The 27,709-nt window shown below is 39.1% G+C and overlaps 2 protein-coding genes across 5 annotated transcripts; one reads left to right on the top strand and one right to left on the bottom strand.

Annotated features, from left to right (window-relative positions):
* Positions 1–2,679: 2,679 nt before the first annotated feature.
* On the top strand, positions 2,680–8,239 carry UCP1 (uncoupling protein 1). The gene is made up of 6 exons (XM_036424002.2): positions 2,680–2,937; positions 3,767–3,965; positions 4,404–4,598; positions 4,704–4,805; positions 5,842–6,022; positions 8,032–8,239. Exons 1-6 carry the CDS (start codon positions 2,812–2,814, stop codon positions 8,144–8,146), a joined length of 918 nt encoding a protein of 305 aa, XP_036279895.1. The 5' UTR covers positions 2,680–2,811; the 3' UTR covers positions 8,147–8,239.
* A 1,650-nt stretch (positions 8,240–9,889) lies between these two features.
* Positions 9,890–27,235, bottom strand: ELMOD2 (ELMO domain containing 2). 4 transcript variants are annotated; one of them, XM_036423998.2, is made up of 9 exons: positions 27,147–27,234; positions 25,524–25,672; positions 23,305–23,333; positions 22,331–22,428; positions 20,396–20,525; positions 17,829–17,962; positions 17,141–17,209; positions 15,724–15,857; positions 9,890–13,380 (listed from the first exon to the last, which is right to left on the bottom strand). In XM_036423998.2, the coding sequence occupies exons 1-9, from the start codon at positions 27,194–27,196 to the stop codon at positions 13,235–13,237; spliced, it is 939 nt and encodes a 312-aa protein (XP_036279891.1). In that variant the 5' UTR covers positions 27,197–27,234; the 3' UTR covers positions 9,890–13,234. The 4 variants fall into 4 exon arrangements, with proteins under 4 accessions (XP_036279891.1, XP_036279892.1, XP_036279893.1 ...); XM_036423999.2 differs by lacking the exon at positions 27,147–27,234 and adding an exon at positions 26,790–26,911; XM_036424000.2 differs by lacking the exon at positions 27,147–27,234 and adding an exon at positions 25,750–25,879.
* Between the last annotated feature and the right edge of the window lie 474 nt (positions 27,236–27,709).

The following is a 27,709-nucleotide window of genomic DNA, read 5'->3' as shown; positions in this document are numbered from 1 at the left end:
ATGTACAGCATTGTTATCTTTTTTATTTCCTGTGAAGACATTTGTTCCTCATTCCTGATGGATCACTTGGAGCAAGGACAGTTGTAAATGTTCTCAATTTTAAAAGAGGAAAATAGGCCAAAACCGGTTTGGCTCAGTGGATAGAGCGCCAGCCTGTGGACTGAAAGGTCCCGGGTTCAATTCCAGTCAAGGGCATGTACCTTAGTTGCGGGCACATCCCCAGTGGGGGGTGTGCAAGAAGCAGCTAATCGATGATTCTCTCTCATTGATGTTTTTAACCCTCTGTCCCTCTCTCTTCCTCTCTGTAAAAAAAATCAATAAAATAAAATAAAAAATTAAAAGAGGTAAATGGGAATTTAGTGCATTAGGAACTTGCTGCCCTTCCTTAGCTACGTCATGAAAGGCCTGCTGCCCTTTCCCACGCTGACCTATCTACCTCCTTCATTCTTTGTGCCAGAAAAGCAGAAGTCTGACCCTTTGGGGATGCCACCCTCTCCCCTACTGTTCTCTCCAACCTGAGGCAAACTTTTGCCTACTTCCCAGCACCACTCCCAGAGCTGGCAGTCCCCTGAGAATCAGAACCATTTTCAGAGTCTTAAACCCTGAGAACTCTCATGAGGCTATGACTTCTGCTTCTTCTTAGACCCTGAGAATGGGCTGTGTGCCCAGCCTCTCAGGTGCTCAGTCACCACCGACCTACACTGTCTCCTGGAGAAGTCTCTAACCGGCCACACCTGGCAATAACCCAGCGGCTCTTGCTGGTTCTCTTCCTCACAGTCTCAAATATATCTGTCCCATCTCCTAATTTGTCCTTACCTCCTTTGGACTACAACATCTACTTTCTAACAGATATATTCCTCATATTCCCTCCCCTTCTAATAGCTTCTATTTCACCCTCTCCTCTAATTTGTATCTTTTTAAAAACATGCAAACATGTGCCCTATGGAAACAAAACTATATATATATATATATATATATATATATATATATATATATATATATATATATATATATACACACACACACACACACACACATACATATTTCAGAGAGGAAGGGAGAGGGAGAGAGAATCATTGATCGGCTGCCTCCTGCACACCCCACACTGGGACCGGGAATTGAGTGCCTCTTGGTCCATAGGTTGATGCTCCACCACTGAGCCATGCTGGCCCGGCACTAAAACAACTTTTAATTTACCCTGCTTCTCTTTTAGAATGTGCCGAGCCTTCTTTTTTTGTATTAATAGTCCAAACCCAAAAATTCCACTTACTTGCCTCCAGGGCTCTTTATTTCAACAGGTGTTTGCAGAGGAGAGACTCCAGTCTCCTCCTCCTCCTCAATCCCTTCAGCCTGACCTCCGTGGAAGCCCCTGAGGACTGGCTCCTCGCACAGGACACAACCTGCTCTTCGAGAGGACCGAGGGGGAGGGGGGGGGTTACTCTCTGGGGCAGCATCTTATGCTCCTCCTGCTCCTGCTCCGGACCAGAAGAACAAATGCACGCTCAAATAGACCTGCGCACAAGGACAGGAGTAGGCAGAGCTCCTCCCCCATGACAAGCACAGTTACAATGTTTAACCTGTCACTCCAGGTGAGTTAGCAACAGGACTTCTCACCTGGGGTGGCTATGGAACCACATCCTGGGAGTGCAGGTGACTGTCCAGGGGTCGCAGTGGAAAGGTCCACGCAGGCCACTTGGCTCCAAGTGGCCTGCGTGGACCTTTCCACTCACCCTCCTAAGAAATAAAAAGGATCCAAAGCCGGTTTGGCCTGTGGACTGAAGGGTCCCAGGTTCAATTCCGGTCGGAAGCATGTACCTTGGTTGCGGCACATCCACAGTGGCAGGTGTGCAGGAGGCAGCTGATAGATGTTTCTCTCTCATCGGAGTTTCTAACTCTCTATCCCTCTCCCTTCCTCTCTGTAAAAAGTAAATAAAATATATTTTTTTAAAAAAAGAGAAAGAAATGAAAGGAGCAAGTGACACCTCACTTCATGTAGCCCTTCAGCAGTGTACTAGATGCTTCTTTATGTCTATTATCTCATTGGACATCCTCCTCCAAAAAACCCCAAAAATTTATTTGAAAAGTTCCGTGTTCTTGGTTTCTGCCTGGGATTTTTCCAGGTCTGGATTTGGTGATTGGAGAGGAGAAAGGAGGATGCGTTAAAAGGGAAGCCTAGATGGTGCCTGCAAAGGTCCTGGGGACCCTCCTCTTGCTTGGGACAGCCCCAGGTCCTCCCAGAATCCCTGAGATTGCGTTTATTTTGGGGATGGGAGCTGGGGAAGGGGGAACAGCTGCCCCTGCCCAGTCCCAGGGCGCAGTCAAAGGGTGACAGAAGCCACGAAGGGTGCCCGCTAAGGGTGCGCCTTATTCCAGTGCCGCGCTCAGGGCGCAGACGACCAGGTGCGCTTTGGTGAAGGGAGGCTCCCCAGACACCGAGGGTGCATGCGGGTGGGAGGGACTCAGCGCCCCAGGGCCCGCCCCGCAGGTCCCAAGCCGGGTCTTTGGAGATGTGGCGTGGCTCAGCCCGGAGCCGCGGGCTACATAAGTCCCCTCCGAGGGCAGGGCGCGCGGCGCGGCCAGCGGGGCGCAGTGGGTGTTCCTGGGGAGAAGGCAGGGAGGGGGCACTGCCTGACTGGGCCGCACTCCTGGGCTCCTCCTCCCCCTGTGCGGCCGCAGGCTGCCAGCCGCCGGGCTCCCCAGGGTGAGAGAGCGGGTTGCTGCCCCAGCTGAAGGCAGGAAAGGGGCAGAGAGGACGGAACTCCCCAGCCCTTCTCCTCGGCGCCAGCCCATCGCCCCGCAGTCTGAGCGAGGATGGAGGGCGCAACCGCCGCGGAGGCGCATCCCACCATGGGCGTCAGGATCTTCTCAGCCGGGCTGGCGGCCTGTGTGGCGGATGTGGTCACCTTCCCGCTGGACACGGCCAAAGTGCGGCAACAGGTAGGGAGCAGGATGGGGAGGGGGTGCATCTCAGAGACGCAGAGAGATCTGATTCCTGAGCAAAGGCAGGTAGGACAGGTGGCCACCTTCAGCACCAGTTTGCCTGGGGACTGGGTGCATTAGGGTGGGAAACCGGAACTTTTCCAAGATGAACTGCAAAATCACAAGGGCCGCGGAGAATGATTATCATCTAACCCCAAATATTACGGGGGGCACTACGTGTTCTCAGAGCGAAGCATATCAGCCCTCTGGAGTAGACAAGCCAAGCTCTTTCCTCTTCCATCCTTTTATATATTTCAGAGAGGAAGGGAGAGTGAGAAAGAGAGAGACATCAGTGATGAGGGAGAATCATTGATAGGCTGCCTTCTGCATGCCCCACACTGGGGATCCAGCCTCCAACCCGGGCAGGTGCCCTGACTAGGAATCCAACCCTGTCTTCCTGGTTCATAGGTGGACGCTCAACACTGAGCCACAATGGCAGGGCTCTTCTTCCATTTTTGGTTCAGCGGGGCATCTTCCTTCTGGAAAGTTCATGGGGGGTAGGAGTGGGGGGGAGGGGTGAATGTTCAAAAGTACATTGTAGCTGGTCATGCTCCATAGGTATGTAGTGATGGCTGTTAGGTAAATAGAAAGACAGACAGATAAAGGGATAGATAGGGGAGATGTTGCTGGGAAGGGAAAAGGAGTTACAAATAGGACACCAGAGAAAATCTGGGCTTGAGGTCTCTCCACACAGGACAGCCTGATCCCAGCCTTTGCCATTTTCTCACCAGGAAGGATCTCCTATTCGATTTCCCTTCCCTTTGACCCGTGCTTTTCCCAATCCCAGATTCAAGGCGAAAACCCGAACTCTGGTGCCCCTAAGTATAAAGGCGTGCTGAGAACAATCATCACTCTGGCGAGAACGGAAGGGCCACTGAAGCTCTACAACGGACTGCCTGCTGGCCTCCAGAGACAAATAAGTTCTGCCTCTCTCAGGATCGGGCTCTATGAGACCGCCCAGGAGTACTTCACCGAGGGCAGAGAAAGTAAGCCACCAGAGACACGCGCCGTGCCCAGCTCCGTTCAAAACTGTTTTCCACAGGGTGGGGGGCTTCCGAACAAATTGGCAAGCAAACCTCAGAAACTGAACCAGTGCCTCCCCCCAATTAGGAAAGACTGAAAAAAAAACCCAAAAAACTAAATATGGGAAATAACTAAGCCACTGTTTAAATAGGCATTGTTTTCCTTGAAAACCCTCATTTAAAAAAAAATAAATTTCAATTTTCAAGTCTTCTGGCCCCACTACGATTTAGCATGTATTTAGTGCAAGATCCACACATGCATGGGTATTAGGGAAGTAGAAACGATATAAAGATTCAATAATACTAACCACTAAAATTAAAAAGCATGTAGTTGCATTCTGGGTCTTGATGGCTTTTTCATTTTGCTTGATTTTTTTTTTCTTTCCTTGTGGATTTCAACAGCTAGTTTAGGAGGCAGGATCTTAGCAGGGGTGACGACCGGAGGAATGTCCGTGTTCATTGGGCAACCCACAGAGGTCGCGAAGGTCAGACTTCAGGCGCAGAGCCATATCTATGGTCCGAAACCTCGCTACACTGGCACTTACAATGCTTACAGAATTATAGTAACAACTGAAGGCCTCTCTGGACTTTGGAAAGGTAACTAATTCCGAGGTAGATTTTAAAATAATTAAAACACGCATATCCAATTAGCACCTTATCATATAAGGGAGCTATTAAACATTTTCTTTTTAATCTCCTCAGGGACTACTCCTAATTTGGCAAGAAACGTCACCATCAATTGTACAGAGCTAGTAGCGTACGACCTGATGAAGGACACCCTTGTGAAAAGCGAAATCATGGCAGGTAACCTCCATGGGACGTAACAAACAGGACTGCACATTTACAATTTCATCTTGGAGCTTCTCTTGCCACATTCTACTGAATCCCTTAATTGTAATAGTTTGAAGTACTTTTGAATTATATAAATATAATTTTTGGAGAGAAAAAGACTAAAACCCTAAGTTTTAGAAGTTTCATTACAACAGATTTTGCAACGGAAACAAAATGCAACTACATTCTTATGTGTCAGCATTACTCTCATTTAATACAAATGGGATGTTTGTTAACATCTTATTCTTTATACCAGAGGCCCCGGTGCATAAAATTCATGCTTCTGTGGGAGGGTGTTCCCCCTCAGCCCACCCTATACTCTCTCCAATCCGGGACCCCCTAACTGCCACCCTCACCAGCCTGGTTGCCCTCAACAGCACCCCCTTCCCCTGCTGGCCTGACTGCCCCTCACGCTGACCTTCCCCTCCCTCCCCTACCCCTTCCCCCCCGCCTGGTCACCCCATGCAACCTGCTGTTCAGTCATTTAGTTGTCCCTCACCCCCCTGCCAGCCTGGTTGTAGGCAGCCATCTTGTGAGGGCGTGAGAGTTAATTTTCATATTACATCTTTATTATATAAGATAGCAGGACTTGGGCAATGAGTTCATTCTGCACTGTATCCAAAGGAGCTAGTTACACGAGTTCATCAGCAGTTTCATCCAAATGCAGAGCCATCAAATAGGTTCCTAATGTTAATATTCTAATAGGTTCTCAAGACATTGAGATTCTCCTTGGACAATGACTTTAATAAACAAGTATCTGATGCCTGTGTACCAGGCATTATGCCAGACCCCAAAGGCACAGAGAAACTGACAGGATATTTTCCTAAAACACAACCCACTATGCTACACATGTACTATTTGCCACTGTTTTCCATTGTAAGTATAATCTCCTTTATTATATTTATTTATAAGACATCCCATGTTGACTTCCAGGTGTGCAGTGATATAATAAATACTAGTAGCCCCTCCCTCAAGTCTGATGTTGACCTGTTCCATTGATCCATTTTAGATGAACTACCCTGCCACTTTGTGTCAGCTGTTTTCGCTGGGTTTTGTGCAACGCTTATGTCTTCACCGATGGATGTAGTGAAAACCAGATTTATAAATTCCATACCAGGACAGTACAAGAATGCACACAGCTGTGCAATGACAATGTTCGTTAAGGAAGGACCGTCAGCTTTTTTCAAAGGGTAGGCTATGATCTTCCGTATTTATAATGATGTGCTGAGGCTACCTACACACTTCGGGACACTGTCTCAGCTAAACAGTTGATGCAGCTGAGCAGTCATGGTCTACTATGCAGTATAATTAGTGTTTCCTTTTTCTTGCCATAGGTTTCTCTCACGTATCAATTTCACTGTGTGGGAAAATGAAAATTAATTTTCTCAACCTTGATCGGAGGCTTATTTGACATAAGTAATTGGTCCCAATCTATAAGAAATGTAGACAGTATTTTGCCTTCTCTGGAAAGAACTACAAAGCAAAGGAAAAGCATAATAGAGGACTTTGAGAAAACAGAATTTGCTTTTTTAAACTTAATGGACTGTAGTTTACACTGTATTAAAGCAAAACTAGAGGAAAATCACTGTCATTGATCCAGAAAAGTGATGCAGAAACACTCACATAGGAATGTATTGTACAGTGGATCACATTTCCATAAAGCAATATTATATTATATTATATTGGAAATGACCTTCCTAAGAAAATGTATTATCAACTAATTTATGGATATATTCAACAAGGATTGTACCAGTGGTAAAATAACAAAATTCTATAACCCTTAAATATTGTAAGGCAATGTCTCAAACCTATTAAGATAAACATAAATTCACTATACACACTATACAAAAGGTTTGACTTCACCATAATGTTTATGATACATTAATATAAATGAAATACATTATAAAATTAACTCTAAATGGATATGCCAGTTATTCACACTAGCCATTAAACAATAATTTTTTCAAATTTAAAACCTTTTGGGTGACTACATGTTACAACAAGAATGAATCCTGAAAATGTAATGCTAAATAAAATGAGACAGAAAGTGGACTATAGCTACCTGGAGCTGAGAGGAATATATGGTGGGGAGCTATGTTTTTTGTTGTTATTCTCTTCACCTTAGAACAGTTTCCTCTCATATGCTCCCTGTCTGGGTGTTGAACCCACAGCCTAGGTATGTACCCTGGCCTGGAGTGGAACTTGAGAACCTTTAGTGCACAGGATGATGCTCCAACTGAGCCACACTGGCCAGGGCAATGAGCTACTTTTCAATGGGCACAGAATTTGTTTGGGTTGATAAAAAGGTTGTGGAGATGGATAATGATGATGGTTGCATACAAATTGAATGTATTTAATGCTACTGAATTATACACTTAAAATGGTTAATATGGTAAATTAGGCATACTTTATACCTTCATTAAAGCACATACTATACACACACCCAAGAGTCAGGAGAAATATGTTAAGAGACCCCTCCAAAAATCTTTGTGGATGCTATCTGTAGGCCAGATCACCTTTTTTAAATTTAAAAGAATATTCTAGCTCTTTGTTAGGGTTAGTTTTGTTTGTTTTTATTGATTTCAGAGAGAAAAATCAATGAAGAGAGAAAATCATTGATTGGCTGCCTCCTGCACATCCCCTACTTGGGATGAAAAGCTGCAACCCTGGTATGTGCCCTGACCAGGAATCGAACCCATGACCTTTTGGTTCATAGGTCAATGCTCAACCACTAAGTCACACTGGCCAGGCGGCCAGATCACTTTTTAAAAAATTTATTCAAAACAGATTTAATTGATGACATCTTCTCTTGGAATATTTCGTTGCTGCAAACAGGCATTCAAAACCAATGATTTGTTCTGCACAGTCTGGCAGAATTCTTAAAAAATAGCAACAACCAAAAAACAAGCAAAACAAACAAAAAAACACACACCTAGACACAGGACAGTCTCCCTAAGGATCAAATTTGCCAAAATTTACACAGCACTATGGTTTGGTGGGAATGTATTTGAAAAGCCGTTTTGAAGCAGTATAGGTGAAAAAATAGATGAAACTTTATTTTAGGCAGGAGATAAAAACAGGTACTTTTGAAGCATCTTCATTTGAGAAGAGTGGCAACATGAAAAGTGAAAGCTGCCTGTGTTGTAATAGCTTTGAGAATGTCAAGCAAACTAATATGCCATGCCGTGCACTTTTCCAGGTTACTCCCCTCCTTCTTGAGACTGGCATCCTGGAACGTTGTTATGTTCGTGTGCTTTGAGAAGCTGAAACGAGAGTTGATGAAGTCAGGGCAGCCTGAAGACAGCGCCACATGAGCTTCTTCAGGAAAAGGCTGGGACATACCAGCGGGAGCCTTTGCCAACTGGATGATTAAAAAACAAACAAACAAAAAAACTATTCCCTCTATTTCAACCTAAAAAGATAAAGGAATCCTGGTAGAATAGAAAATTGTCAACTATTTCCCCCCTCCCCACTCCAAAGGAAAACTAATACCTTTTATTTCTTGTGACTTTTATTCTGCGTTTTAAGGAGGGGAAAACAAGACATTCAGTACTCACTTTGGCAAATGTAATGTCTGGATAAATTACTGCATTTGATTTACCATTGGGTGTGTGTGTGTGTGTGTGTGTGTGTGTGTGTGTGTGTAGAAGGGAGGTGGTTTATGATTGAATATGAGAAACTTGAACATCTTAATTACAACTCAAACTGATGAAAAAGGAACATTGAGTGAAGTGTCCTTTATATTTATACTTAAAAATGAGCAGTTATAAAAAAATATTACTGTTTTCTTTTTATATACTAACCCAGTTGTCAGTGAATATATTCAATAAAATATTGCTAATACCTTTTAAAGTTTGTCTTTTTGGGTCTATAGTGAATGTAAGAGTTGAAGTTCACCTACAATATTGGTGGAGCAACATTCTGTACAAAGGTCTTTAGAATCAAAAGGCACAAACTTACCCTGTAATTAGTAGAGTTTTAAAATTTTGTCTATGTTTTATGACATCTATAACAAGTTCTATGCTAAGACATATCCATTTGGGCATTACTGTTATTAGAATCATGGCAACTTTCCTAGAATCACAGAATTTTAGATCTACGAGGTGTCTGTGGTTAGACAGAGCAGCAGACTCAGGCAAAAATGAATCTTCAGGGCCTCTTTCCCGCAAAGCCAAGTTTGTCATTAAAACCTGTAGTAACCTTTTTCATGCCTACTCAACTGAGTGCAAAAGAAGTAGGGAAATAATAAATGATATTAAAAGAAGTATGAAAGCCAACTCCCTTAGCTTTTTCTTGTCTGGGAAGCTCTTTATCTGTCCTTGGATTCTAAATGATAGCTTTGCTAGACAGAGTAACCTTGCTTTTCAACATTTTGAGTATTTCTTGCCAATCCCTTCTGGCCTGCAAAATTTCTGTTGAAAAATCAGCTGACAGTCTTATTGGAGCTCCCATGGAGATAACTAACCACTTTTCTCTCGCTGGTTTTAAGATTCTCTCTTTGTCTTCAACCCTTGGCATTTTAATTATGATGTGTCTTGGCGTGGGTTCATCTTGTTTGGGAATCTGTGCGTTTCCTGGAATTGTATGTTTACTTTCTTCACCAAGTTAGGGAAGTTTTCTATCATTTTTTTTAAACAGGCTTTCACTTTCTTGCTCTCTCTTCTCCTTCCGGCACCCCTATGATGTGAATGTTGGTAAAACAAGGAATGGCAGAAGAGCCAGGAAGCCCAAATTGCTCTTACCCAATAACTTCTTAAACAGGTAATCAGCAGATCAGTTAAAGTCACAAAAAAGAATTCTGTGTATTCTGATTTATCTACAGAAACATGGTTAAAGGATTAAATAACCATGTTTCATTTATGTTGCAGCAACACAAATGACTTCAATAAGAGATTGGGAGGGTGGGAAGAGAGCAGAAGTATTAACAGCAAGGTTTACAATAGTTTCAACATGTTTTTTATTTGCTCACAACATTCCAAACACAATATCATATTTCAACTAATGCTTTTACATACAAATTAGTTGCTTTATCCAAAGTAAACAAATATCTATTTAAGTTGGCAACTAGCTTTTTCCTTCAGGGAAAGCTACTGCTTACATATTTGTTGGATACTCTAACAGAACTATGAAATCACCTTATCATAATATTATAGTACGTGGGTCTTACCTGTACTACATTTTAAATTTCTCTTGTCAAAAGCTGAAGCCAGAAAAAAACAAAAGTTCACTCATGATTTTTCTCCTCCCAGATTTTTAACGACTCTGTTAATTTTCATGAAGAAAAAAAATGCAGATGTGGAGAGGTTCATTAATATGAAAATGAAAATTAAGCCTCCTCAGCCTTGTTCATAGAGAAGGTGGGTGGGCCATTTATCTTGAGGAAATAGCTGTTTCACTAATTCAAAAAGGATAACAAGCGTTATTGCCAAACCTCTCTTCTGTACCATGAAAACATGTAATCTTTCCTGTTCTGGCCACGAGTGTTCATTTTTCACACTCATGTAATGGGAAAATCTTTGAGCAAGTTCTACCTCACTGAACACCAAGGAAAGAAATGTACATAAGTCACTGTGAACACTGGAATAAGAATGAAGAGTACATATGTTTTCACACAGAAAAATACATACAAATTCAAGTAGCTCTTAAAACAGAAAAATTCAGGATGGACATTCTCAATAAAAGGATGGTTTTTTAAACTGTGTAAACAGTGCCAGTAAGACACTAATTTTTCTATCTAACTGTATCACATTTAATACAAAAAAAGATTGGTCTTGGTTCACTGATATTCCCTGATTTCTCCCATTCTTTAAAGATTGTCTTTCAGAACATATCTGAACTACAACCACTTAATTATTTTTTTAGACTATCTTGTCACTGGCACACTCTCTTCAATCTAGCACATACAACAGTTCATTTCAACATTGATTCACTTTACTCATGCTAAAGCAATCATAATTTTCTTGCTACTTCAGTTCTATAATTTTACTCATGCTAAAATAATCATAATTTTCCTGCTACTTCAGTTTTGATTATAGAAACAGGAAAAGTTCTCAACATGGATGTTAAGACTACATAAAATTCTAACATGACGTATGTGGACAGCAAGGAAAAGGAGGAAGTCGCAGACACAATTATCCCATTTCTCTTTTCATCTATGTCGCTCTTACCTAAAAGCCAGAAAGCACATGTCACACTCTAATTTACAACCAGTGACAGTCAGCTTGGCTTCCAGACTGTCAAAGCTAAGAATCTGTGGGTGGCTTAGACCAGCTCAATATAGAGCTATCTGAAATGTTTATGGATTAGTTTAAGAAAGAAAAAAAAAAAGATCAATATCTATGCTATACAAATAGAGGTGGATTAAAAGAACATAATATTGAGGAAACTTGCTAATGACATTAAAAAAATATTATGAAAAATATTTCTTTCTCCCTAGAAATGAAAAACTTAAATTACTTAAAAAGTTTCTCAGTTCATACTTGAATCATTCTTTTATTAAGATACTGACAAAGATTTAAATCAGTTCAAGATCTCAGCTGTTGAAAGATTAAAATATAAAGGTACGTATTTTCAACATGAAAATTCAAAGACTAACAGAACTGCTTTTCATGTAAACCCTGTGATAAAAGGAACTTTAATGGTTAACACTTGATCCTCATCAGGATTTTGCTACAACTAGAATTCTAGTTGGATGATAAAGCATTAAAAACATTTAAAAAATCAAGTTATGATACTCACAAGAAACCAATTTTTAAACTCCTGTAATATTGAAAAGCTAAACTGCCATGACTGTATTAAAATTAATGCAATTTTAAAAACACTTTATCATAATTTTAATGCATGTAATTTTAATGTGCTATACCAGCAGTTGCCAACCTTTCGGACCTCATGGACCACCAGTGGTAGACCTCATGGACCACCTGTTGGTGACCACTGCTCCAAAGGTTTCCTTACAACAACTCATCTGTTATTTTCCAATAGAATATTTTACCACTCTTCTCTTTGGCAAGTTTAAAGAGAGGGCTGTTAATAAGCATAAACAACACTTAAAAGTCTCAGGTCTTGATAAACCACATAAGAGCCAGTCCTTCAACACTTAATACAGACCATATTAAAGGATGTACCAACTGTCATCGTGATTTAGATTAAATTAGGTCTTTAACAGGCAGGTTTCTGTAGGACTTAAGGAGAACTTAACATCATATGAACCCATCTTCAAACTCTTTTAGTTCTGCTATGAGAACTGAAGTCAAAAACATATGCAGAACAAACTATTCCCATTAGAATCTCATCACTATGTAATCCTTAACACGCTTGCTACTTTAGGAGGATAAAGCTATACAAAATGCACAATGATCATCCTCAGGCTACTTTAGAATCCCATGAATTGCTAACTCAGATATGATCTATATAGTTCATACATCATCATCTGAAAACACTGGAGTAAAGCAGAAAAGCAAGAATTAACAGTAAGCAAAATAAAGTTAAATGACGTTTAACTGAGATTTTTATAAAGCTTTAAGTTTTCTTTTTGTTTAAGTTCAAAGACAGCTTTATTGAAACAGCAACTGTCCTTTGAATACAATCAAGATATTCTGAGCAAATACATCTCTTTTCATAAACACAGACAAGTAGAGAAACCCCATAAAAGGTTCTTCTACGAGGCATTAACTAAGGTTCTTTTCTACAACTGACAAAAAGCGAAGACTGAATATGAGAAAATGTCTTTAAGCTTTAAAATAACATTGCAATATTTCAAAGTGTGGTATTTAAAAACAAAAAAAGCTAGTCACCAATACTGTTGTTCTCTTATCTATTATGCTAAATAGTCAGGCAAACCAAAAAGGTTCTTCCTCCTCTCTGACATGTTGCTACTAATGAAGCAACACTGACATGTGACTGAGAGTCAAATGAAAAAAAAAACCACAAAGAACCACTCTCCCCCCTAATTAACCTACAAATAAAATAAGAGGGAAAAAAAAAAAGAACAATTACTTCCAAATTCAAAAACAAAACATTTTAAGAGCTTTGCAAAGATACCAACTTGAGAACTACAACACATAAAAGAAAAAACTGACATTTATACATTTTAACCAATCAATTTAATACAAATACCTGATTTGTACTTTTATACTAAATGGGTTAAGTCCCAAGTTCCAAACTGTAGTTCCTATGACTCCACAAAGGGGATCTTTGGAAGGATAAGGTACCTTTGGAGGACAGTGTATAAACAACTGTAAACATACACTGATTGTCCACTAGCTTTCTTAAATAGAACTTCTGAAATATTTCTGTAGGAAATTATATATATGTAGTGTAATTGATCAGATAATTTCTATTACAACGTATAAATTCTGTTGTGTGTGCAAAATGTGGTAGAAATAGAAGATACTAGGAATGAGTCATATTTTTAAAGCAAGTGATACATTACAATCCAGTAAGAGTCCTTTAATCTTTTCGTGAAACTTCTCTCTGTATATGTTGAAATACATAATGCTTTCTGGCTTTTCTTCAAACCAAAACTTGTCAAATTCATATACAAGATAACCTGTAGTTAAAAAACAAAAACAAAACACATAGTGCTCAATAGTGCCATCCAAACTATCTCATTCTAAGAGTATATAAACATCCATTGAATTCCACATTCTATAATAATCATAAATCATCAGAAACTACTAGAAACTTGAGGCATTTTAAAAGAATGTTCAAAATAAATAGCAATTTCAACAAAATCCCTCAAACTTAAAAGATATAATACTGTCAAAAGATACCTTGAGAATAGGAAAACAATTTTTTCCCAGAGACCCCTGAAACACAAAAATGAAAGTAACAAGAAAATGTTGGACAAGGATAAATTACAAGAAAGCTGTTTTCTATTTGATTTCTAAAATTCAGAGATATTTCCACTTTTCCCAATGAATTATCAGTAACTCCTCTTTTTATAAAGAATATATAAACTATATGCCCACCCAGCATGGCTCAGTGATTGAGCTTCCATCTACGAGCCAGGAGGTCACAGTTTGAATTCTTGGTTAGGGTATATGCATGGGGTTGCAGGCTCGATCCCTGATGTGGGGCGTGCAGGAGGCAGCCAATCAATGATTCTTTCTCATCATTGATGTTTCTATCTCTCCCTCTCCCTTCCTCTTTGAAATTAATAAAAATATTAAAAACAAAAGAATATATAAGCTCTAAATAGGCTTAATATTTTTATTTTCTGTCCTCATTGTAGTAGCTAATTTAACCCTGAACATGTTAAAAGTATTTAATGCAAATAAATATTAAAATAGATATATTTATAACAAAAAGCATGAATTTAAAATCACTCATAAACCCTATTTAAATTGAACCTATAAGGACTTTTTTACTCTAGATCACATGTGTCAAACACAAGGCCCTCGGGCCAAATCCGTCCCGCCAGGCCTTGCAATGTGGCCCGCACCGCGCTGTCATCACTGCACTCCGCTGCGTTTCCATCACAATGACAGTTTATGACTGTTCAGTAAACCATTCGGCCCACGATTTAGGCTGGATTTTAGATTTTGGCCCCTTCTCTGATTGAGTTCAACACCCCTTTTTTACTCTAGATACTACTTTGATGCTCATCCTAGACCAGAGCCAAACAAGATGCTGGTGTTGAGGGCACTGGGGTCCAAAGTAGCCAGAGATGCTCCAGTTACCCGTGTTCATGGGAAGATGAATAATGGAGAAAGAAGTGATAACTGAAGGAACAGAGTCTCTGATAAGACTTTCCACAGAAGGGCACATCTAAACTGACATTGACCAGACGCCTATGAGAAACATGGAAGGAGCAGGAACTGTTCCAGGCTGGGTAAAAGGTCCTGAGTCATGAGAGAGCATGACATATTTGTGCAAATAACAGAGGACGTGTGCTTAAGCTTTAGTCTGCGGGGAGTTGGTGTGTGGCAGAAGAGAGAGGTGATCAGGCATGGATTATGTAGGGCCTTGTCATAGGTCCTTTTGGAAAATTTTGGACAGTGGAGTAGAATGACTAGATTTCCAGTTTAAATAACTGCACCCTCAATGTAGAGAAGAACCAGAGGTCATCACAGAAAGACTGGTGGAAAGGTGACTTCAGGGACTGAGTAACAAAGGCTTGAGGTCACACAGTTACAATCCTGGAATTAAGGATTAAATAAAGATGGAGAGATGTGGAAAAAGAGACCTGGATGAAACCTTCAAGCATAGAGTTGAAATTATAATTTGGCCATTTATACTGAAGTAGTTTTCTGCCAACGTGTAAGTGACATTCTAAAGAAGACATAAAAAGATAAAAAAAAATAATAAAAAAGAAAAAGTAGAGCAAAAAAACTAAGCTGGATCTGAATTCTTTCCTTCTCAGAAATATCTTCTGAAGATGGAGTTCATGCAATTAAATTGTCCATGTTCAAATGTCATCAGAATAAAAGCTAATGGAATAGTGGTAATATGACTGCTTGAGGAAAATCTATTAAGTAGCCCCAACAAAACAAGACAACCTAGACTTGAAATAAGTGTGTGTGTGTTGGGGGAAGATGTTTTTAAATTGAATTTTCTTACAAGAGTAACAAAATAATCTGCAAATAGTCAATCAATAGCATTCATTAAAAAGTATTCAAGAGGGAAAGTTCATTTTATAGTCGATTAAAATATGGATACCTACAGAAAACTACAAAAACACTACATTTGCATACATGTGAAAACATTGCCTCACTGAATATTTTTAATCAGCAAATAAAAAAACTGAAATACAAAATACTTCAGGGAACTTATCTTCCATTATTTTCCATTTTTCCAAAGATCCTAAATAACAAAATGATAGAGGAATTATTCATTATGTCTTCCTAATGACTTAAATATGTCCTTAGAACTAACTTTTTTAAATACTCACAATAAAACTGATGAAAGTGTTCCATTGTTGGTACACCAGGAACAAGGTTGTAGAGATGAAATTTCAAAGCTTCACTCTTCAGTAAGCTATAAGCCATCTCTGTCAGATTGATTCCAACTATTGCATAAGAATACCTATGTCAGAAACATTATTAGTTACACTAGCTAGCCAAACAGCTCATAAAGTAAATTTGAAATTATGCAAGGAATTAGTTGCTTTGATTTATTTCTAACAAAGTACTGAGTTTATAATAATCTCTACATATTAAGAAAAATAACCAGAACAGATTTAAAAAATTTGTTCTTTAGAGGCTGTTGATTTTCTGAATATACCTGAAGAAATAAAAATAAAGCTCTGGTCATATGAATATCTAAAACCAAAATCCTTTAAAAACTAAAAGAAGTACTATATATATGAGTGTGTGTGTGTATATATATATATACATATATATACACACACACTGAGTGGCCAGATTATTATAATCTCTGAATGCATAATAATCTGGCCACTCACTGTATATCCTATATAATAAAAGGCTAATATGCAAGTTGTCCCCTCAACCAGGAGTTCAACCAGCAGGCAGGCAGGCCAACCAACCATGTCCCCTCATACAAACACACACACTGAGTGGCTAGATTATTATGCATTCAGAGATCATAATAAACTGGCCACTCAGTGTATATTCTCATTGATTTCTAAAATACACTGGGGTAATCTGACTTTTCTCTTTTATTATCAGGAAATTTATTTTTATGATATAATACTGTTATAATGTTTATTCAAAAAGAGGTATCACTAGAATATAAAAATAAAATAACATTATATGATACAGCTAATACGACCTCAATTTGCATTTCATGGCACAAATTTCAAAGCTATTTCTCATATTCCTATTTCAAATCTATTTCCTATTTCTATTTTCAAGTCTATTTCTCAAAAAATCTTTATAAAGGTCCTTTATCCTCATTAATAAATTAAATCTTGTGATGAAAAATATTTAAACACATACAAAATTGGTATATGATCACATACAGCTTTAAAAATAATGTATCATGAAATATCCTTTAAAGTTCTTATCAATAAAAAAATCTCTTTTTAAAAATAACTCGAAAGCTGAAACCGGTTTGGCTCAGTGGATAGAGCATTGGCCTGTGGACTGAAAGGTCCCAGGTTCAATTCCAGTCAAGGGCGTATATCTTGGTTGCAGGCACATCCCCACTGGGGGGTGTGCAAGAGGCAGCTGATCGATGATTCTCTCTCATCAATGTTTCTAACTCTCTATCCCTCTCTCTTCCTGTCTGTAAAAAATCAATAAAAATATATTTTAAAAAATAAATAACTTGAAATACTTTCAAATCTGATGATCTAACCAACTTAAATTCAAGAACTTACAGTTTCTTTAATACATTTGGCTTACCCTAGTTTTGGATGATTTGAACGGGAAAGAATATGATGAGCCTGCCTGGTATAATTTTCACTGAAATACCTAAAAAAGTTTAAGAAAAATAAGGAAATTAACAAAAGTAATTCAAAGAGGAGCTGTCCAGAAGCAATTTTAAAAAGTTACTATCGAAATGATAGTCCTAGTACTGCCACAATCATCCCAATCATTCTCCACCCAAAATCATTGCAGTGACTCAGAATGCTTTTGAATCAATCAAAATTTAATTCTGAACTATCAGGCCTCTCTAGCACAGGCCACAGAACTTTGACAAAGCTTTAAGATTATTTTAACAAATAAGTGAACTAACAAAAGACTTTATACACACACACACACACACACACACACACACACACATATATATATATATATATATATATATATATATTTTTTTTTTTTTTTAAAGTAATAAAAGAGTGTAAATAATTCCGTAGGAGGTAGCAAAAGGAAGGCCAGGAAGAGAAAAGAAGAAAGAAAGGTATTGGTAAATAAAGAAATCACACACACATACACGGGTACATTTCCAATGTCTTCCTATTGTTGTCAACACATTAGTAAATACTTTTAGCACTGCAGCTATTAAAGTTTAGAGATAGTAGAAAACTAAATTGGAGATTACATGTAATTTTATTTAGAGAAGAAAAGAAAGTTTATTTTCACTTACACAAGGTTGATTAATCCAAGTATGCCCATGCCTCTGAAGTCCGTTTTGGGATCATCACCCTGGAAACCAATGTCAGCCCATTGCTTGGAGATTCTAGCCTTCAATTTTTTCGTGGGCATTAAAAGATCCCAAAGCTGTACAAACATGCTTCCATATTATAAATAATAGTGATATTCTTAAGTTACCAAGATTTTTTCCTTCTCATAGCTGATATAACTAGTATATTAAATGCTTTCAATTAAACAACTTTTGTAGACAAATTATAGGTTTCACAAAGATTGTGTTTAGAGAACTTTTCAATTATCATTAAAAATGTAGTATATTCATTCCAACTTAAAAGATATAAAAATTTTGGAACACATAAACAGAAATCTAAAACAATGAGATGTCTTTATTTACTAAGTAATTTATATATATAAAAGCCTAAGTGACTGGATGACCAGACAACTGGCCGATAGCTATGACGTACACTGACCACCAGGCACCAGACACCTGGCTCGTGGCTGGAGAGCATAGCTGTGGTGCCAAGACCCTCTCCCAGGGACACTCCCTCAGAGCGCCCAAGTGGGTGCCAGGCCTAACGGGGCCAAGATGAATGGGAGCAGTGCCCAACCCGGGCTCAAGCTCCTCCCTGTCCACCTGTTGCTTTGATACTACTTCATGCTGTGAGGGATCGAAGTGGACAGCAGACTGGAGCCTGATGAGCTAGTGGGTAAGGCGGGGCAATTGGTAAACTACTTCCATGAGAATAGTGTTATGTACTTGGCCCTTTTCTCTGATACTACATATTTAAGTAGGCTCTATTCTAACAGTGGGATTATGAAGAAATAATACAGAGAATATTCCAACCCACATGATTACTATTTTAAAATTGTTCATAGCTTTAATTTTTTTTTTTTAATATATTTTATTGACTTTGTACAGAGAGGAAGGGAGAGAGATAGAGAATTAGAAACATCGATGAGAGAGAATCATCGATCAGCTGCCTCTTGCACACCCCCTACTGGGGATATGCCCGCAACCAAGGTACATGCCCTTGACCGGAATCGAACCCAGGACCTTTCAGTCCCCAAGCCGACGCTCTATCCATTGAGCCAAACCGGTTTCGGCCATAGCTTTAATTTTTTGTGGGACCTCTTCCTTAAGTCTAATATATCACTTCTAAAGATTGGTAATAATTTTTCTTTAGCATTTTTAGTGCCAGATCTGTACTCTCATGTTTTTTACTTTAAGATCTTTATCTAGTCAATCATAATTGTTAACTGTTTCATTTTTTCTATCTTCTCTTTGGCCTTTCTTGGTTCAGTTAAATCGAATTGTCTATGGTCTTTCCTCTAATCCTATTTCTTAATGGCCAGTATCTTACTTTTATTCTCTCAATAATCTCACTGAAGGTTTTCCTAGTTAAGGAATAGAAACTTGAATACTCTAGGACTTTTCCAGTAGAACTACTTGACTTGAATATCTGAACCATTTAAACAAAAAGCAAAGATGCAATATTTAATATCAATATACTTTTTAATTTATATGATTTGTTTAATTAATGAGATTAGGAACTCCTTAATCAACTACCCTGCTCCCAAAATGGGGAGCAGTTTACTAGTTAGTTGCATGTGAACTACTATGTTTTCCCACCTTGGTTTTTCTTTTTTCTTTTTCTTTTTTCAATTGAATTTATTGGGGTGATATTGGTTAATAAAATAATATAGAGTTCAGGTGTACAATTCCATAATACAGCATCTGTCTGTTGTGCTGTGTGTTCACTATCCCAACTCAAGTGTCCTTCCACCTCCACTGATCTCCCCTAAACCCTCTTCTATCCCCTTATGCCCCTTACCCTCCGGTAATCATCACATTATTATCTGTGTTTAGGAGGGTTTTTTGCTTTAAGAAAAGAAAATAATATGACTTGGTTTTAATTGAATATATTCCATAAGACTGAGATAAAATATCAGGCAGCTATTATAACATAAGACAGCTTTCAAGTATTAGATAGCAACATAAAGCTTAAAATACTTAAATCATTTTCTAAATTTGATACTACACATCATCAAACAAAACAGACTAAAGAAATTGACACATTTATGAAAATGGGAAGAACAGAAATACATGTTGTTATTGTTTTTGTTTCACTACCTCTTCAGGCATTGTTGAGTAAGGGGCTCCTAATGAAAGTATCCTGCTACAAAATAAAATGCAAAGACCTGTGACCCTGCTTTAAAACAGGGCAAGACTTTGCTGGCTCTGAAGCTAAATCAGTAATTAGATTGGGTTTTATCTGGTCCTCTTTAAATTACTAACAGATTTCACTTTATATATTTATAATCTATTTAAGAATTAAAAGCATTTAAAATAAACATTTATTTGAATATATTTTAATGATGCTTATCAGAAAATTACAAAAAGAGTTAACTAAAAATCTTTCACTGACAGGACAAAATTCTCTAAGAGGCAGTAACACTGGATGGCTGTACAAGCCTCGAGAACTTGCAAACAGACCATACTAGCTCAAGCCTAATTTATTTTTGCAGTGTTCACTAACTCCAAATGCAGAAAACAAAACTTACCTTGAGAAGCAGCTTTTCATGTTGCAGGTTATCAGAATCATATGGTTTTTTTCTCACACTTTCTACATCCAAATAGAGCTGTCTGTAACCGGATATCTGCAATAAGCATGCCTTCATGCAGATTTTAAAACTGAAAGTAACAAAATTATTATTAAAAAAATAATTCCTTCACAATAAAGCATTCCATAGCCTGTGGATCATAAGTCTATTTAGAAACCATTTCCTAGCTTTCAGTTTAATACAATAGGCATCAATAGTCTCCTTAAACACACAACTTTATATAAAGTATCAGGAAGCATATAATAAATCAGGATCTAGAAAGAGGATAAGACATGGTAGGAAGGGCAAGCTAGGCAACTGTGTCTTCTTTTCATGGTTTTCCTGGGCAATCGTATACATTACTAATCTTTAAAGCCAATTATCACCAATAGACCAAATTTTCCAAGAATCTTATTTAATAAAGATGGAATATGCAAATTGACCATCACTTCACGACAATGATGGCACTCACAGCCAATAAGGAGAGAATATGCAAATTAACACAGAAAAGATGGTGGTGGTCAACCCGTAAGGAAGGCAGGAGGCAGTGGCCAGAGCGAAGGCCCAGGTCCTGGGTGCTAGAGGGAAACTGGTGCCAGCAGCCAGGGTAAAGAAGGCCTATTTTTGCACGAATCTTCGGGCCTCTAGTATGTATTTAACAAACAAGTTCAGGACAAATTATCTCAGTTCTCTCAAATACAACAGCTTGTCCTCCTAGAGGAAACATGCTTTTTCTTAACGAGTCACTAACCTTATTAATGACCTCACTAAACATTAGTTCCCAAGCTAGAACCTTTCAAGTTCCGACTTTCCTCTCTGCATCAATACATCTAACGTTCCCAACCCTCATTCTTTCTGTCTCTGAAATGTCTCTCACAGCAATCATCATCTATTCATTTATGCTGATGTATTAATAGCTTTGTCATCTCTTACCTGAAGGACTCAACTTTCCTAACTGTTCTCTCTTATCCCTTCTGCCAGCCTCCCTCATCCCCAAATTTTCTATCATCTATTTTCTTCAAAATACATATCTGATAATATGATTTGTTAGCTTAAAAAAAAAAAAGAAACCAAGAGGACAATAACTGTCCCTCAGTGTGAAATGTAATCCAGCACTCCATTCCTCCAAACACTATTATGCACAAGTTCAATGCCCCAGCTACAAAGACTCCTGATCATTCCCAGATACTGCAGCACTTGTGCCCAGTTGGCATTCTTCCTCTGCATGGCATGTCCTCCCTACCCATTCAACAAGGTTCAGCTCAAATGTCACCTCTTCTGAGACACTATCCTTACAGTTCTTTCCTGTACCCTTCCCTGTTCCAGCTAAAATAAATTGCTCCTTCCTCTTTATTTACCCAGAAAATGCTGACTAAAGGTCAAATTGCTGAATATTTACAAGTCAAGTACTGGTCCTGTGAACTCAAAAATGTAGTAAGTCAAGTTTGTCTCTTATGGAACTTAAAATTTATTTGGGAAGAACAAGGGTAAATCAGTGATTACAGTACAATGGGTTATGCTATGATGGAAAGCTCTGTGACAGGACAGAGCACGGGCCCTAACACAGACTGGAGGGGCATGGGAGGACCTTCCTGGAGAAGGACAGGACAACTGAATTTTGAAGGACATATAGTAGCTGCAGTTATTTAACTTTGGGAAAGTAATGGCGAGTTACCTCAAAGAAGGCAGGTGGTAAATAGGCAACAGTACTGGGCAGGGAACCAAAAGATACCGGCTTTAGATCTGTTTCTGTCACTCTCTTCTCTGGACCCCTGAAAGCATGGAATCAGATGCTCTCCACAGAACCTTCAGCCCTAACGCTTTCCAACTGAGTGTGATCACCACAACTCACAGGATGTAGGCACAAAATAAAAAAGAGCCTGTCAAACAGCATACCTGACATCCTTCTCAGGGTTGATATTCTTTTCTCTCATTATATCTTCTATGCACTTGTCCACTTCACTCTGAACAACAAGTGTTGCTTTCTGTAAAACCTATAGATGTGATAAACAGCTGATTAGGAAAAATCCCCAACTGAAAAACAATAAATTTTGAGGTATTAAGTCAACTCTACATTGCATATTTTAAATGCAAACCCAAACCAAATCTGTTTCAAATTTTCAGTAGGGCTTAAATCACTCAAGCAATTAATTAACTGAAAGAGAAGTAACATGTTTCAGAGGAAGACTTCCTTAACTGAAAAGGAACAGGTTCTCTTATCAAATGAGCAACCACCATAGTGTGCTTATGAAGTAGACACTTTTTATAAAATTCAAAATTTCATAAAAATATATGCACAAAATTTTAAAGGCAGAAGTCAGAAAATTTTTAAATGCAGAAGAACACAAAGTAGAAAATGCAAATAATCCTGTAATCTTATCACCAGTGATAGTCACCAGTAACAGATTAGCATATATGCCTCTGGTCTTTGTTCTATGTATACAAAACAGATTTCTTAAATAAAACAACCTATAAATGTCCACTGGATCCTTCCTCCCATCAAACAAGCGAGTAAGAATGTTTTCCCCCAAGACCTGCTTCCCCCAAAACTATCGAGTTTGAGACAAAATAAACAAGCAAAACTTAAGAACAGGACAAATTATTCAAATACCTTCTTTGTGCATGAATAGCGCGCACACACACACACACACACACGCACGTGTGTGTGCACGCGAGTGCACAAACACAGAGGATATATTTTAAAAATTAAAAATTACTTCTAAAGTGGGAAAATTTTACTCAATACTTTATACAGCAAAGACTCTTCTGATAAGACATTAAGAATTAATTCTAAAATTGAAGCATCCTTTTAAAGAAAAAGTTATCTTGCAGTTAAATTTTCTGGAATTATCACCTTGATATGATCCTACCTTATTCTTGGAGTACATCAAGGAATTTTCTGAAATGGAAAAAAAAGGACATTATCACTCAAATACTGTTTGTAAATTACACCATAGTCTAAGAGTATAAATATCAAGCCAATACATTACTTTCATAATTCTAGAAGATATTATTTTTACTTGAATAACATATCAAACATTTAAAAATTTCATCCTTACAGTATCCTTATAGACAACTAAATGATTCCAAAATCCTCAACCCAACACAATATACCACAGCCAAAGAGGTCAAGTCAACCTAAGAGCAAAACAGCTTCTTTATTCTTGTTTTCTATTTCAATAAGAATGAGTAACATTTTTAACAATTTTTTTTCTGGCACATATATTTTAAGGTGTTTTTTTTTGTTTGTTTGTTTTTGTTTTTTAGCAATTTGAAAAATTCCAGAAAAATACTTTTGCCACAAAGCATTAATGTATGTCCCTCCTCCCCATACACACACAAACACACACACACACACACACACGCACACACACACAATAAAACACCAATGCTGCCAAGATTTCTTATCAAGAGGTACTTTGTTCTTCTCAGAAGTTAAAAGGGCAAATCAAAAGAGCAGGCAATAATTTAAGTCAGCCACAAAGTTGTGGGGAAAGTCAGGAAGTAAACAAACTTGAATCACCCAGCTGCCCTGAGGCTTACTCTCTCTTTATGTCTGTCATCCTTTACTGTTGCCTTGGATACCAACACCCACTCCCCAGATCTTATAGGGGTGGATTTCTTAGCTCAGTGGTCAGCAAACTGCGCTCGAGAGCCATATGCGGCTCGTTGGCCCCTTGAGTGTGGCTCTTCCACAAAATACCATGTGCAGTGTGCACATACAGTGCGATTGAAACTTAGTGGCCGGTGTGCAGAAGTCGGTTTTCGGCTCTCAAATTTCAATCGTTGTACTGTTGATATTTGGCTCTGTTGACTAATAAGTTTACTGACCACTGTCTTAGTTGAAGCACCCTTGTTCAATTCAAAGAAAGCCTGGTTAAGTCACGGTTTTCCATTCAGCACAGTGAGCACCAACTGCGGTTGATCCCTGGCCTTCTTTACCCTGGCCAAAGAGAAATGATCTCCAGCACATTTGTCACTCATCTGTCTTCTAATTTAAAGTAGTATTTTCAACTATGCATTGAAAGCTGATGAACTTCAAAAGGTACTAGAGCAATAATGTTCAATAGAAATATAATGCAAGCCAAAATGTGAGCCACATGTGTACTTTAAAATCTTCTCAAGTAGCCACATTAGATAAAAGAAAGAGATAAGCCAAAACCGGTTTGGCTCAGTGGTAGAGCGTCGGTCTGCGGACTGAAAGGTCCTGGGTCCGATTCCGGTCAAGGGCATGTACCTTGGTTGAGGGCACATCCCAGGTAGGGGGTGTGCAAGAGGCAGCTGGTCGATGTTTCTCTCTCATCGACGTTTCTAGCTCTCTATCTCTCTCCCTTCCTCTCTGAAAAATATCAATAAAATATTTTAAAAAAAAGAAACAGATAAAATAAATTTTACTAGTTTAAACCAACATATCTAAAATATATTAAACCAATATACCCAAAGTATTTCCACATATAATGAATATGAACAATTACCTAGGAGATATTTTTACAACCTTTGTATATGAATTCTTTCAAACACAGTGCCTAGTCTATACTTCCGCTCAAATCACATTTCAGGTGCCCAATCGACGTCTGTGGCTACTGGCTAGCTAGGGTACTAAGCAGTGCATATTTAGAGTCTATAATGATTCCTAGGGATGACTGTATATCTAGTACTGTCCTTCCATGAATTACATGAGAGACTAAACGATTGATGAAGGATGCTGAGTATAAAAATGGATCTAGATAGAGATACTCTATCTCATCACTTGGATGAAAATTTCAAAGGGCTTATAAAGTCTAGAGATTTTTCTCTAGACTATAGGTTATAACTATTAAACCTAAGGCACAACTAATGAACTTCAGAAGCCAGAGAAAATAATTATTCACATAGATGGGAAATTGAATAATAATCTTTTCTTTTTCTACAAGGCCATAGTTTTAGAGCTGAAAGGATTCAATGCCAGATTCCAACGATTATAAAACTGAGTTTAGATGACTTGATCAAGACACACTATGAGTGCATCTGTCACTGAATATTGAGAAAAAAAATATTCATTCAGAGTAAATTTCATTAGTTTTAATTATTCTTTTTCAAATAACATTACCTATCCTGTGTGTCCTTTGTGCTCCTACATAGGTATCAAAAATTCGCTGCAATTCACACTTTCCAGTCATCTGTCGTAAGAGCCATTTCATCCAAAATCGAAAAAAGTGCCCATAGAAGAAGTCCCACAAAGAAATAAACATTTTTTTCCTGGAGAAAGAAATATGACACATTTAATTACCTTAAACTGGATTTTAAAATGAAAAAAAATAGTTTATCCAACTTACCAAATCTCAAATTATAACATCTATTATGCTATTCCACAGAAGTGTTTTAGAAATCCAAGGAAACAATGACAGGTGTAATATATACTATTTAAATTAAATGATGGCTGGTCAAATGGCCAATTTATCACTTTTTAAAAAAAAATTAACTGTCAAATTGAAACTACTTAAAGCTCTCAGTTCCTTATTTTAATTTTTCATTCTTTGAGAATTGGAGCTCAACAGTTCACGAACAAAAAAAACCTCCCAACTAAACAACAACTAAATAAAATACCCCATGTATCAGAACTGTTACTATAAGGAATAAGCTTTTCTTAATCCCTTGTGGATGATTCCAGTTGCATCTATTCCTGCCAGGTGATGCCAGCAAATAAAAACACTACACATGGCTTACAACTTCAAGTACACAGCTCGAACACTAAGTAGATCAAATCCTAGCTAAGTCTTGATTTTCCTTCCAACAGGTTAAGGCCTGAATACTAGAGGGAAATGAACTACACCCTCAATAAAACGGAATCTTTATGGCATAAGAAAAACCTCCCACTCCTCCATGAAGCGCGATGGGGGCAATGCAAGTGGGTCATTACTTAAAAATAAACAAACAAACAAACAAAAAAAACCCGCTCCTCTCCTCCCTGTCTTAGACATTCCCGCTTAGACATCCTCTCTAGAGCAGGGCCTGTGAGACTGTCAATTTCGAAATCCCCGCAGGTCAGAGCAGACACGGAGCTCCACAGAGATGGGCTGAACTGTAACGTGAACGTGAACCCGTCCAGCCCGCGCTCATCGAGACAAAAGAACTGCCAGGCGGAGGGAGAGCAAGCCTCGCGGCGCCGGAGCCCCCAGACCTGGGGAGCTGCTGAGCCGAGCGCCGGCTCCGGAGCCCGCGGGAGCCCGGCTCCATCTCCGCCCGCGAGCGGGAGGGAACGGCTCGCACAAAGCCCCGCGGGCCCCGGCGCCCGGCGGGTCTGCTGGGGGACATCGAGGGGCTCGCGCCCCCGCACGGAAGCAGCACGGGGCGAGAGAAAAGAAAGAGCAGCCACCTCACGGGAGCGGAAGAACTAGGGGAAGCTGCAGTCTGCCTCGGTTTCCCCAACTGCAAACAGCCGGCAACGGAAACGACGCTACTCGCACTGCGCTCCCCACTAGCACTGTGACCCGGAAGTCGGGGAGCGAGGCAAGGCGAACGCCGTTTCCCTGAGACACTGCCCGCCCCGCCCCTCCCCGCCCCGGCCTCTTCTGATTGGTCCTTGCTCCACCAATTGCCAACGCAGCAAGAAGGTCTGGCAGAGTGGCTTTGGCGCGCGCGTGCCAGGATTGAAGGGACGCTAGACGGTTTCCCTAGCAACGGCTACCTGGAGGCACGCCCCGCCCCGCCCCGCCCCAAAGCTTGGTCTCACCTGGGGCTGCCCTGGAGCCCGTTCTCGCGGTCTTTGGAGCAAGTTGACATCGGGTGCGGCTTCTACACATCGGGTGCGGCTTCTACACTCCGGGCGCGGAGGAAGCAGTGTGCCTTGGATAGCTGTCCTTGCGCTTTCGCCTACATTTAATCTTAATTCCGTGTATTTTCCACCCGCCGTTCACATATACGGAGGGCAGACTTAAATTCTACGTGGATTTTCTACTGTATGTTGGACCCCAACCCCACGTTCAAAGATCAGCGGTAATTACTAATGGTCCCACTTTACGGATGAGGAAACAAAATGTTTAATAACTTGGTCGTGGCAGATAAGGAAAGAAGTTTGGACTTAGTACTATAATAATAAATACCTAACAGATAACTCATCAAACATTTATTCCTTAACTGGTTGTTTTTCTTGACAAAGAAATGTATGTACTGCTTTTAAAAAAGTCTCATCTCTTAATTTAAGCATTTGTTGTTTGCCTGTTATGTACCAGTCAGGGTTCCAAAAGATAGTTTTACAGTAAATAAACACAAATATGTATTGCCAGGTGGTCCTGA

This window comes from Pipistrellus kuhlii, unplaced genomic scaffold (genome assembly GCF_014108245.1).
Source record: "Pipistrellus kuhlii isolate mPipKuh1 unplaced genomic scaffold, mPipKuh1.p scaffold_m20_p_8, whole genome shotgun sequence".
In the NCBI taxonomy this organism is placed as follows: domain Eukaryota; kingdom Metazoa; phylum Chordata; class Mammalia; order Chiroptera; family Vespertilionidae; genus Pipistrellus; species Pipistrellus kuhlii.
This window is presented reverse-complemented; position numbering and strand designations above follow the sequence as displayed.